The sequence below is a fragment of the Solanum pennellii genome, chromosome 9, assembly GCF_001406875.1.
Source record: "Solanum pennellii chromosome 9, SPENNV200".
NCBI lineage: Eukaryota > Viridiplantae > Streptophyta > Magnoliopsida > Solanales > Solanaceae > Solanum > Solanum pennellii.
The window spans coordinates 27,700,397-27,714,479 of record NC_028645.1 but is presented as its reverse complement, the minus strand read 5'-3'; the positions used below and the strand labels follow the sequence as shown (position 1 = coordinate 27,714,479).

The following is a 14,083-nucleotide window of genomic DNA, read 5'->3' as shown; positions in this document are numbered from 1 at the left end:
AATTAATGTTAGTATATCGTGTGTAACATCAATGAATACACAACACATTATAAATTCATATTTTTACGATTGTGTCAATCATCATGGCCCCTACCTTGATTAGAGTCTCGTGCTGATAACTTGTTATGAAACTATATAAATTAAGTAGAAGAACAAAGTAGGGAGAAGAGAAAAGACTTCTTATTCATCTTGAAGTATATTCAAGGTTTCATAGATCTTTCTCAAATCTTATTTACAATGAAGAAAAACCCTTTATTTATAGGGGAAACCTAACATGGTCTCCAAGTAGGATTCCTAACCATATCCTAAAAGAACTCTACATAATTAGACCTTCACTATAATACAAATTGTTCATAACAAAATCCTATTTTTGGTTTTAAATCAATTTCACTTTGTCAAACATTCTTAAAAGTTAAATATTACGTAAAAGTAGATTTGACAAAAACAATCAGACTAACTCTTATTTTTTGTTTTTAAAATAGTGTGAAACAAGTCAACAATTCAATTATTTTAAAACAGAGAATTGTTTAATTTTAATGAATGAAACTTTAGGCCACCCTCTCCATCTTATTAATTGAATATTATGTGTGTAAATTAATGGACAAACTTTTTGGTGAGTGTATTGGAGACGAAACTAATAAATTAAGGGTGTAGGACTTTTTTGTTTTTTTGTGTGGATTAGTAATCAATTGTGGGAATTTCCAGTTGCCAATTGTGTGTGACAGCCAATGAGTTGTTGCAGTTAATGAGTAAATGGTTGAAAAATGACAAGGAAGAAGTAGTTGGAGAGGTACCTCGAGATCTGTGCTAGAATAGCAGAGATTCCGTTTGCTTCACGAAGAAGCTCAAACATTATTCCTTCTTTCTTTTGATAAGAGGAAAAAGAAAAGAAAAGATTTTTCCTTCCTTCCTACTGCTTTAATTTTTCTTATCGGTACCACCAGCTGCAGCTGCAGAGTGCAGAGTAGGGAGGAAAAAAAGAATAATCTGATTTTGCAAAGTAAACAAAATGCCGTTGGAGTAGACCAGAATTGTAAGGCACAAGACTTGCACCTTTTTAAGAGTAGGCAATTAATGTTCTCATCTGGCCAAAAATTGTGTATGGTGAGTGTTTGTTCATCAAATATAGGATGTTTATCTCTAGACAAGGTTTTTACTCTTATTATTATTATAAATCCAACGCAACAAAGTCTCCATAACATATTTTTTTTTCCTAGGTGGTGATGCAAATGGGAAGTTCATATCTTATGGCAACTTGAAAATAGATTTAAAATGATGAAGCTACACCCAATAGTACTACATCTGCTGCTTCCTCTTTCTCTCTTGCTCTTCTTCCCAAATGTTATTGCTGACCTTACATCAGATAGACAAGCACTACTTGACTTTGCTTCTGCAGTAGCTCATCTTCGAAACTTCAAGTGGAACACTAACTCTTCCATTTGCACATGGCATGGCGTAAGTTGCAGCTCAGATGGCACCCGTGTTGTTGCACTTCGCCTTCCTGGACTTGGACTTTATGGTCCTATTCCAGACAATATCATAGGAAGACTAGATGCTCTAACAACACTCAGCCTTCATTCCAATGCCCTCACTGGAAATCTTCCTTCAGACATCACCTCTCTTCCCTCCCTCCGTTTCATATTTATACAACAAAACAAATTTTCTGGTGAAATACCTTCTTCTCTATCTCTACTCCTTAAATTCATTGATCTCTCTTTCAACTCCTTCTCAGGGGAAGTTCCAACAACAATTCAAAATCTGACACATCTTACTGGTTTGAACTTACAAAACAACTCCCTCACAGGATCCATTCCTAATGTAAACCTACCAAAGCTTACTCAATTAAACATGAGTAATAACCAACTGAACGGTTCAATTCCTCCATCCCTTGCAAATTTTTCTGCTTCTTCATTTCAAGGAAATTCACTATTATGTGGACAACCCTTGACTCAATGCCCGCCTTCACCATCTCCTTCTCCGAGCGTCCTGCCAGCCTCACCAACAATTCCTGAAAACCATAAAGGCAAGAAAAGCTTGAGTACACGGGTTATCACTGGCATTGTTGCAGGAGGTGTTGGAGGGATCCTCTGTCTAGCTCTGTTGATTTTATTGTGTTGTATGAAGCGATACTATACTAAGAGAGGTGTACAACAAAGAAAAGACTTTAATGGAGGAGGAAGTCCGAAGCAAACAGAGGACTTCAGTAGTGGAGTACAAGCAGCTGAAAAGAACAAATTGGTTTTCTTTGAGGGTTGTTCTTTCAATTTTGACCTTGAAGATTTGTTGAGAGCCTCAGCTGAGGTTTTGGGTAAAGGGAGCTATGGAACAACCTACAAGGCCATCTTGGAGGAGGGAACGACTGTTGTTGTGAAACGGCTCAAGGAAGTTGTTGTTGGGAAAAGAGAATTTGACCAACAGATGGAGGTAATTGGCACTGTTGATCAGCATCGAAATGTTGTTGCTCTTCGTGCTTATTACTTTTCCAAAGATGAAAAACTTCTTGTCTATGATCATGTACCGGAAGGCAGTTTATCCACTCGAATGCATGGTAACATTTCTTCCTTTTTTTGTCTGATGGTACTTGGGAATAGACTGGCAAGAAAATCAGCTGCACAAGATGATAGATTTCAAATGTGAAATGAAGTACCCATATATATTCTTGAGAAAAGCCCCTAGACAAGCATTATAAATAAACACTCCTGACATAGGCATGCTAGTTTGTCTTGAAGACCTTAACATGTAATATTGGTTTCATGCACTTCCATATTATTTTGAAGCAAGATGCAAGTTGCAAGTTGTTGAATGTCAGATTAATTGTTCGGTGCTATACATAATTTTCAATCTAACTGTTTATACAAGAAAGTTCTTTTCTTTCATTGCTCCTTGTTTTATTGATTATAGGCAACAGGGACGTGGGAAGAACACTGGATTGGGAATCTAGATTGAGGATTGCCCATGGAGCTGCAAGTGGTATCGCCCATATCCATGCTGTTTCTGGTGGGAAATTAATTCATGGCAATATCAAGTCATCGAATGTGCTTCTCACCCACGATAATAGTGGATGCATCTCAGATGTTGGTCTTACACCTCTAATGGGCTTTCCTACTATCCCATCAAGGAGTGCAGGATATAGAGCACCCGAGGTGATAGAGACCAAGAAATGTACTCAGAAATCCGATGTTTACAGCTTTGGTGTTCTGCTTCTTGAACTCCTTACTGGGAAAGCACCAGTGCAGCCACCTGGCCTTGATGAGGTGGTAGACTTACCAAGATGGGTGCAGTCTGTTGTGAGGGAGGAATGGACTGCTGAGGTGTTTGATACTGAGCTCATCAAGTTTCAAAATATCGAAGATGAGATGGTGCAGATGCTGCAGATTGCAATGGCTTGTGTGGCAAACGTGCCTGAAACAAGGCCTGACATGAGTCAAGTTGTCCAGATGATCGAAGATATCCAACAAATTGATTCTGGAAACAGGCCATCATCTGAAGATAACAAGTCTAGGTGCCCAACTAGTCCAACACCATGATAACTCATGCATTTCTCACTACATGTGTATTTCAACTTCTTTTTTTAAAAGAAAGTATAATTGAGACCTTTTAGATACTATCCTTCATCTATATTTGACTTATTCCGTAAAATCAATTAATAATTCAATCCAATTATGTCTATCTCCATTTTTCTTTTCAAATCTAAAAGACACAAACTTATTTTACCATATCACTTGTTGATTTGATCTTTGATCTAATGAAAAAATGTACAGTTTTTCAACACCCAATTGCACCCTCTTAGCCAACAAATTCGTTTTCCCTAGCCCCAAAAATAACTCTTGTACTTCACTTACATGAGGAGTTTATAGTCCATGTTTGAAGTCACTTTTTCAAAAGGGAAAAGGGTCAAATATGCCCATAAACTATTCGAAAAGGTCCAGATATATCCTCAGTTTAAAGTTTGGCTCACTCATACTCTTGCCGTCAAAATTTTAGCCCAGATATGCCCATATGGGCGTTAGTGGGCATACTGCACATATCCTCACTTTTTATTTTTTTAAATGGCACATAGAATTGTCATTTCATTTTGACCTTATCATATGTCATTTATATGAAAATGGAAAGAGATTAATTATGCCCCTAAAAAATTCGGACACATAAAAACACCTGATCCGACCAATGAATCAACCCACTTTTAAATAAACTATCCGACCCATTTTCAACAATTTTATTTAATTTTTATTTTTTCGATAAATTCCAAAAATGAATAATTGATTAATAAAAATAGAAAAAATATATAAAATTAACTCCAACAATTCACAAATAAATATAGTAACCTTAGATTCAACAATTTTAATACTTTTTTAAGTTTTTATTTTTTTTTGATAAATCCCGAAAATGAGTACTTGACTAATAAAAAATATACAATTAACTCCAAAAATTCAAAAATAAAGATAATAACCTTAAATTAAAAAATTCAACATTTTTTTTAATTTTTATTTTTTTGGGAAAATCTCAAAAATAAGTAATTTATTATTAAAAATATGAAAAAAAAATATAAAATTTATGCCAAAAATTCACAAAATAAATATAGTGACCTTAAATTCAATAATTTCAACAAATTTGTTTAATTTTATTTATTTGATAATTTCCGAAAATGAGTAACTGATTAATAAAGAATAGGAAAATATGAAAAGATATAAAATATAAAATAAATGTTGAAACTATTGAATTTAAGTTTACTATATTTATTTGTAATTTTTTGGCGTTAATTTTATAGTTTATTCATATTTTTCTATTTTTAATCAATAAATTATTACTCATTTTCGAGATTTACTGAAAAAAATATAATTGTTCAAATTATTGAATATAAGGTTATTATATTTATTTGTGAATTTTTGGCGTAATTTTATAGTTTTCCTTTTTTTATTAATTAATAAAACATTTTCGGGATTTGTCCCAAAAAACATTTTTTTTTGTAGAATTAGAGGTTACTATATTATTTATGAACTTCTGGCGCTAATTCTTTTTTCATACTTTTCATATTTTTTATTAATCAATTACTCATTTTCGAGATTATCGAAAAATAAAAATTTAAAAAAATATTGAAATTATTGGATTTATGGTTACTATATTTATTTGTGAATCTTTGGTGTTAGTTTTATTTTTTCTTCTCATATTTTTCCTATTTTTATTAATCAATTACTCATTTTTGAGATTTACCGAAAAAATAGAAAACTAAACAAAATTGTTAAAAACGTGTGGGGTAGTTTATTTAAAAGAGGGGTTGATTTATGTATCGGGTTAGGTGTTTATGTGTATGAATCCCTTTCCATTTTCATATAAATGTCATGTGGTAAGGTCAAAATGACATGACAATTTCATATGACATTTAAAGCAATGAAAAATGAGTATATGTCCAACATACCAACTAACAACTGAAAAATGAGTATATGTCCAACATACCAACTAACACCCATAAGGGCATATTTGGGCCAAAAGTTGGGCGGCGCGGGCATGAGTGCGCCAAAGTTTAAATGGATGGTATATCTAGACCTTTTTGAATATTTTAGGGGCATATTGACCCTTTTTCCTTTTCAAAATGACATGTTTAGCTTCGAAATCTTATATTCACTTTTTAGAAAAGACACGCCTGAAGCTATTATCGACAAAATGAGTTCATATTTTGATAACCCGCGATCTGTTCATATTTTAATAGGTTGGCTGAGTTGTTTTTACATGGATAAAATAAGGATATCAAGCCATAAAAATTTAGGTAAATATGAATAGATTACAGTAACATATGGATTATCCAAATGAGTTAAGTTTCTGACTTTATTTACTCAAAAAAACTTATGATATCACTAAAAATAGTGTAACTTTTCTTCCTTTTTATGTTATTCTATATAACTAATTATTCTTTTCTATAATTAAAAAGATGAAGTCTTTGACCCTCCAAAAATCTATATTTTAAATGTACATTTCTTTTTTAATTATAATTTTATATGTATAAACTAAGCAAAATCATGTATTAGTATTGACATTGCTTAAAGTGAATTAAGCATGTTTTTGTCCTAAAATGCAAATTTTCATTAACATTGATCTTGTTATCACATAAATTTATTTTATATTGAAAAATTATAGGATTTTTTATTTTGTTCTTATGATACAATAAAACTAAATGAAGCATTTTCAACATTTTTCATCTAAAAGAAAGACAAATATTTTCTCCTTATCGAATTTTTAAGTAAAGTACTATTTATTCATGAAAATATAGATAAATATAGGTAAACTAGTATTTTATCCAAATCATTTATTACCCAATCAATTTTTACTCATATCAAATATGAAAAAATTGAATATTATCCATTTTATGTTGAACCCATTTTCAATCCGCCCATTTGCCACCACTAAGAATATCATATCATCATCATGTATCATATATATGAAAGATGTTGTGGAATGCCTTTAAAGCAAGAAATGACATTTATCTTTTTTTCTCAATCTTTTTGACATTTTTTTTCAATTTATATGATATATTAAAAAACTTAAATGCAGTAACAACATTTTTTTTTTTGCAAAACAATGTAAAATTAAATGCAATCTCTTTATTGTTATTTATGTGTTGTTATTCTAAATGAAAAAAAAACTATAGAAAAAATAGCTAGTAATATTTGTTTCGAGTCATTTTATTGGATAAATGATTAGTGATACGCTCAAACTTACTTCTCAAATAAGAAGTAAAGCGGTCGTGTCAAGTAAATAACCCAACTAGTGAGGTTGGGATCGTTCCCACGAGGAAAATAGTTTAGACTTAACTTTAACCTATTATTACTATTGTTCGGTCAATTACTTCCTTGGAAAGCAAAAACAATAAAAGGGGGGTTTCTATTTCTAAATGAATGAATATAACTAACGAAATTGAAAGAGACACTTAACAGCTTTGTATGTTGGAGATTAATCAATTAATCAAAGTAACTAGGGTTTACGTGTTCCCCACAGGTTCATAACTTGATAATTCTAACTATAACAATTCTTTCCTAGTATCTTGCATGCAAAGTGATAAGTTATGTATTTCTAAATCCTTGGTCCGGCATCTAGAAAATCTCACTCCGCACCTTGGTCCGGCTACGTGTGTTGCTATCCTAACCCTTATCTTTACCTCATATTAAGCATCGTATTCGATATTTGACTAAGTTATTACGTCGTACCAATAAATACGAGCCTATTAGATAGTATACACTAAATCTATGTTGATAATTCTTTTCCTATTATCTACCTCCTTGGTCCGGCAAGTAGCATTAAGGCGAGTTCTAACGTTGGCCATCCGTTAAAAAGACTTCTAAGCGAAAGAATTATTAATACATGCAAGACACTATTCTAGAATTGTTATTTTAGTTAGGTTTTATCTCATTATTTGCCTATGGTTCCCACAACCCTAGTTATGGAGTTTAGTTACTCATAGTCATAATCACAATATTCAAATATATTAAATAAGAATTCATGTACTTACTTCAATGAGAAAGAGTAAAATCCGAAAGTTTGCTTGATTAATCACCAAAAATCACCAATAATCAATGATAATCAAAAGTCTAACACTAATACAAAGAGTCTAATAATATGATGTCTAACAATCCAAGAGTCTAACTAATAATCCAACGTCTCCAGTCTAAGAGTCTTGAGTCTCACTAATAATACCCAGTCTCCAAAAACGAGGTTTTTCAAACTATTTATAAAAAAATAAAAACCTAATTAAACAAGAACTCTATTTGCTGGAAATCTGCCAAAATGCGGCTGGGTCGACGGACCTTGCGACGGATCGTCATGGTCACGACGGACCGTCATGGACTCCGTCGTCCCATACTTGTGCAATTTCTTCTGCTGCTCTTCTTCATTACCCTCGACGGCAAGTATGACGGACCGTCATAGGCACAACGGTCCGTCGAGGGTCTTCGTTCCAAAACACTTCAACTCTTGGAATATGGGTACTGGATTACTTCTCTGAACTTCATGACGAACCTGCAGGACGGACCATCATAGACTCGACGGACCGTCACAAGCTTCGTAACCCCACACTTGGTCAGACTTCCCCATCTTCCTTCAGCAGCTGCACTACGCTGCCACCTACGGACCGTCACAAGAACGACGGACCGTCATAAGCTCCGTAGGTGGTCTCTTCTGCATTTCTTCGCTCAAAATCTCTGCATTCAGCTTTGGATAGATTTCCTGCATAATAAACAGAAACTTATATAAAAATTAGCACAAAAAGGCTTTTGGACACACTAAACTTAAGGAAAAAGTATTAATAATACAGTGAAACCACGGTATATCAACTAGCTTACAAGAATGAAGAAAGTCGAGAAAATTAAGCGAAAGGTGTCAAATAAGTCTCATTTTTATTTTTGGTGACAGATTGATCAAGAGTCGGTCAAATCTTCTTTAAAACGTAATTAACTAATTATGGGATCAAATTAACATTTTCAAAACTTTATAATCTTTTATAAAATACAAAAAAGCACACTTTTATAATTCAAACCAAATCATTTAAAAAGAAAAATCTTTTCATCTTCCCTCCTCTCTTCTCTCTCTTCTTTTCTTTATCTTCTTCCTTAGAAATTCGGAAATTTGTTGTTACTCTTCCTATGCAGTCGTTACTCTTCCTCTCCATTCCTCCATTACTCTCTCATCTTTCTGATCTGTAATCGTGTTCGATGGGTAAGTTATTTTTTGAAATACTTTACAATTTTCGAAGTTTTTTTCTTGGATTAATGAACAATAAAATGTTATGTAGGTGTAAAAACTGAATAATCTACTTAATGGTGTGTATTATTTATTATTTTTGAAAGAAATCAGCCAACTCAAAAAATCCTTATTTTGAGGAAATGTATCTGTAATGTTATCGTTCAGTGAAAAGTCATTTTTTTTTGTTGTTGTTGTTCTTTATTTTGGCCATTTTGTTGATATGCTTTTAGTATGTTGTCACATTTTAGTGATATGTTGGTCATCTATTGCCACATATGATTCAAATGTTGCAATAATCTGTACAGATGTGACAACATATGATGCATCTGTCGCTACATAAGATGTATATGTTGCACAACAGCAGGTACATATGTGGCAACATAATGTTAATTTATCGCAACAGACTATCCATCGGTTGCAACATACTGCTAATATTATTTTATTATGAATTGTAAAATGGATATGTTGGTCATCTGCTGCCACATAAGATTCAAATGTTGCAATAATCTGTATAAATGTATCAACATATGATGCATTTGTTGCTACATAAGATGGATATGTTGCGCAACAGCAGGTACATATGTGGCAACATAATGTTAATTTATCGCAACAGACTATCCATCGGTTGCAACATACTGCTATTATTATTTTATAATGAATTGTAAAATCTCAATATTTTTTTATTTACCTTGTAGATGAAATGATACAAGAAGGTTCATCCATGACAACAACTCAATCTTCTAACATAAAATGCTCTTTTTGTCTATGCGAAGAATGTGAGCATCAACATGATTATTTTATTAGTCGTGTTAAAAAACTCACTGATATTTTTAAGAAAATGTCTCATAATATTGATGTGCAAAGATCCAAGAAGAATTCACAGCCTTTGAAATGTAGGAGGTTGAAAAAATCTATTTCTTAAACACTTTCTATGATTATTGAGAAGAAAGAAAAGGAGAAGAAGGCAAAGGAGGAGAAGGAAAAGGAGAAGAATGCAAAGAAGGAGAAGGAGAAGAAGGCAAAGGAGGAGAAGGAGAGGGAGAAGAAGGCAAATGAAGAGAAGGAGAAGGAGAAGGAGAAGGAGAAGAAGGCAAAACAGGAGAAGTAGAAGGAGAAGAAGAAGAAGGCAAAGGAGATGGAGATGGAGAATAAGAAGGAGAAGGAGAAGGAGAAGCAGAAAGAAAAAGCGAAAGCAAAAAAGAAAGGGAAGAAAGTCGAAGTTGTCAGTTGTGATGTGAAGCGACAATATCCATTTGAAGGTTTTAACATTGACGGCGAGGGTCCAACTACTAATGTCATCCTTCTCGCAATGGATAAAAGAGGGTCTTTACAAGTATCATGCAAAAAAGTAAGTAAAGTAAAGCAAGTAAAGCCGTTCAACTTTATTAGAATTTCTTCTTGTTGTCCAATATATAATGATTTATAATGATTACACAATTGCAGAGGAAACAAGGAGGATCACTACTTAGCCAATTGCTCAAAACTTGAATTTGATGAACTTGATTTAGTAGTTGCATTTCCAATGAATAAGGACTGGTTCTACGTAATGTCTCAACCCAATAGGTGCTGGAATGATGAGGTAAATCCATGCTCACTTTTATATGTACTGTTTAGTACATGAATATATACAATTAAATTGATACACTTGTTTGATGCATGTATGAAGTATGTGGATGTCATATTTTACTATTTGCGTAAGAAGTCGAAGCAAAAGATTCAGTCTGAATATCAATATACCACCACTAGTTGTTTTTTAAAAACATACATTGACAATTCTAGTGAATATGAGGATAAAATCATTGACATAATGAAAGGGTATGCTATACCTTCTGGAATGCCTTGGCACTTGACGGATGATGTTTATGTCCCTTTAAATAGTAATGGGGAATTCCATTGAGTCTTGGCAGTCGTTGCATTGAAGGAACGGTGCATAAAAGTGTATGATTCCATATCCTTAAATAGGTCTAATAGAAAACTATCCTCCTAGATTCAAATCCTCAAATAGGTCTAATAGAAAACTATCCTCCTAGATTCAAAAGATGGCTACAATGTTGCCAAAGTACCTTGAGTTGAGTGGATTTTTTTAGCAAAATGCGCGAACCAACTGGTCAGTTCTTAAATGTTACCAAGGAAAGAACAAATCTCACCCATTTGAAGTCAGTCATGTTACTGGTATTGCCCAACAAGAAAGCAGTAGTCTGTAAGTATAACAATATTATTTTGTCTTACGACTATCGAAATGTGATGTTATTATATTTTCTGATTGATGATGTACCATGCAGAGATTGTGGAAATTTTGTTGCTGCATACACTGTGTATTTTAGTGATGGATTACAAGTACCATCATGTGGAATTAATGCTGACACCCTTCGCATGAGATATGCTTCACTCTTATGGAATTATGGGATTGTAAAGGCTCGAAATGGTTACGTTAGTAATAATGAAGACCCAGAGATACGTAGAACTAAAGAAAATCTAAGATCGATGAAAATATTGAGTTAACAACCATTGATTAGATAAGTGGTTATGTATATCATATTATTGTGAATTATCTTTTTGTTGATAAGTTGTATAAAATAATTGGTGAAGTGTTAATTAAAATGTAATTTCGATAGTAATAAACACGATAAAATTATATGTTGCAACAGTTCGTATATATGTAGCAACAGATAGTATATATGTAGCAACATATGTCCACAGTTTGAATTGTCAAAATCAAAAAAAAAATTAAACGACTTTATTTTCATTTTTCCTCTCTCCTCTCTCCTCTCTTCTATAAATGTCGTTTCGTATTCCACAAGATTTATTTATTTATACTAATTTCTCTTTTATATATGTAATTTCTGTAGTAATAAACACGAAAAAATTATATGTTGCAACAATTAGTATATATGTAGCAACAGATATTATATATGTAGCAACATATGTCACAGTTTGAAAAATTAAAGGGTTTTAATTTTCATTTTCCCTCTCTCCTCTCTCCTCTCTCTTCTATAAATGTCGTTTCGTATTACACAAAAATTTATTTATTTCTTCTCTACTGCCAACTTCTCCTTCTTCTCTTCTTCTCTTAGTCCTTCCTTCACAGATCATCTTCTACAGCAAGGCGGTGTTGTCCTCATAAATTCTACTTTATCGTTGATATATATCTTCTCAGGTAAAGTAACATTTAATTAGGGTTTGAAATGCATGTACTTATCTGCTTATTGCCTGTTTTGACTTGTGGTTGTAGCTCATCTGTGTGTGGCTTTCAAATATTTTATTTTTGTGGTTGCAGATACAAATATAATGGTTCCTGTCAAAAGAAACTTGATATTGATACATTTGACCAAAGAAAGATCCAGAAGAAGGCTAGGTCTAAAATTCATAGGAAGAGGAATGAAAATACTACACTTTTAGAAAAACTTGCAACTGAAGCAGTTTCTTCTTCTCAAGCAGAAGTAGAATTTTGTCAAAAAGAATATGAACAAATACAAGTAATGGAGGAAGAAGATAGAAAACAAGAAGTTGAGGAACAAGGGAAAATAAATGAAGTTCAGGAAGAAGATGGGGAAAATACAGAAGTAGTAGTTGTGGCACAACAAGAAAAAATAAATGAAGTTCATGAAGAAGAACAAGAACTTCATGAAGATTTCAATGCTAGTGGTGATGATGGGATTAAATTCATCAATGCAGACACTTTTCCTGTGCATCTGCAGCCTGATGCTAATGGTGACAGCATCATTAGGTCAGTCCTGGGAAGACGTTTCATCAAATTTGGGATATCCTCAAGAGAAATCAATTGGAAGATTTTTTCAGAAATAGTTTTCTGATCATTTTCTTGATTTACCCATTGATACACTTCCACGTTTTCAAATGACCATCGCGTATGAACTTTTGAAAAAAGGTTCATTTTTGAAAATCCCAATAAGAAGGATGAAATTCTAATTAATTGTTGTGGCATGCCAATTTTCTTTGGCATAAGAGAGTTTTCCATAGTTAGGGCTAAAATTTCATCCTCCTGTTGAGCCCATCCCTGAATACATTGTTAAAACAGAACCACGATGAAAGAAATAGTTAAAGAAGTAGCAGAAGCAGGACAACAGTCACTGCCAACTGAGGAGCAGGACTTGATGTCCCTCGTTGACAAAAGCTTTAAAAACTGTGACTTATTAAGTTTGTTGGAATGGGAGGATACAGCAAGGAAGCACAAGGAGTCTTTGTGCTTACTTTGGTTTACACATAATATTCTTTTGCCGAAGGATCCGGGCAACAACATACTTTTAAAGTATGTCAATTTTTTTCAGGATATTGAAGCTTTCAAGAACTACCCGTGGGGTCATGAGAACTTTCATCTAACTGTCGACTACATGTTGAGGCCTTTAGGAGAAAAGACCAGCAACTTGTTTGGTTTTCCATGGGCTTTCATGGTAAAGGTGAATGTTTTTAATCTCTTTATATTATATTAAGTAATAATTCAACATTTGACTATTGACAGGTTTTCCTTTTTACAGGCCAGGCATTTAAAGACATTCCTTATTTGACCCACCAAGTAACTGCAGCAGAAGATAGATCATCCCCAACGATGATGAGATGGTTGATGGCAAGAACAAAAACTACCAAAGAAAGGCATATTCCAAATCTTTTTAACCCTCCTTTTGATGCAGTAAGTTATTATTAGTATATTTCAGGCATATGTTGCTACATTCGCGTCACATGTTGCTACAGATATTCATCTGTTGCTATAGATGAATTGTCTGTCGCCACATGTGTCACAAATGTTGCTACAGATGAATCATCTGTAGCAACATTTGTAGCAATATTTGTGGCACATGTTGTGACAGACGAGTCGTGTGTTGCGACATGTGACACATGTTGCTACAGATGATTCATCTGTAGCAACATTTGTGACACATGTCGCAATAGAAAATTCATCTGTAGCAATATTTGTGGCACATGTCGCAACACATGATTCGTCTATAGCAACATTTGTGTTACATGTTGCTACAGACGAGTCATTTGTTGCAACATGTGACACATGTTGCTACAAATGATTCATCTGTAGCAACATTTGTGACACATGTTGCGACAGACAATTCATCCGTAGCAACAGAAAATTCTTACTGATGACTCATTTTTGCTATTTTAGGTTGTACATCCATGGATTACCCCAACAGAAGAGGAATTGCAAATGTCATATCTAATAAATCTAGGGTTGGTTGAAACCATTTTTGATCCTGTTCTGAATAGAGTTAAAATGGTGTTGGCTGGAGCAACAACCATCAAAAGAGAGAGAGTTTCTAATGAAGTCAGTAATGAATTAGTTGTTTTTGATGCTGATGATGGTGTTGATGTTGATGATGGTGCTGGTGTT

The 14,083-nt window shown here is 33.4% G+C and overlaps 1 protein-coding gene across 1 annotated transcript; it reads left to right on the top strand.

Moving 5' to 3' along the window:
* The first annotated feature begins 609 nt into the window (after positions 1-609).
* On the top strand, positions 610-3,663 carry LOC107031796 (probable inactive receptor kinase At5g58300). The gene is made up of 3 exons (XM_015233271.2): positions 610-1,104; positions 1,218-2,548; positions 2,902-3,663. The coding sequence occupies exons 2-3, from the start codon at positions 1,273-1,275 to the stop codon at positions 3,525-3,527; spliced, it is 1,902 nt and encodes a 633-aa protein (XP_015088757.1). The 5' UTR covers positions 610-1,104; positions 1,218-1,272; the 3' UTR covers positions 3,528-3,663.
* Positions 3,664-14,083: the final 10,420 nt, after the last annotated feature.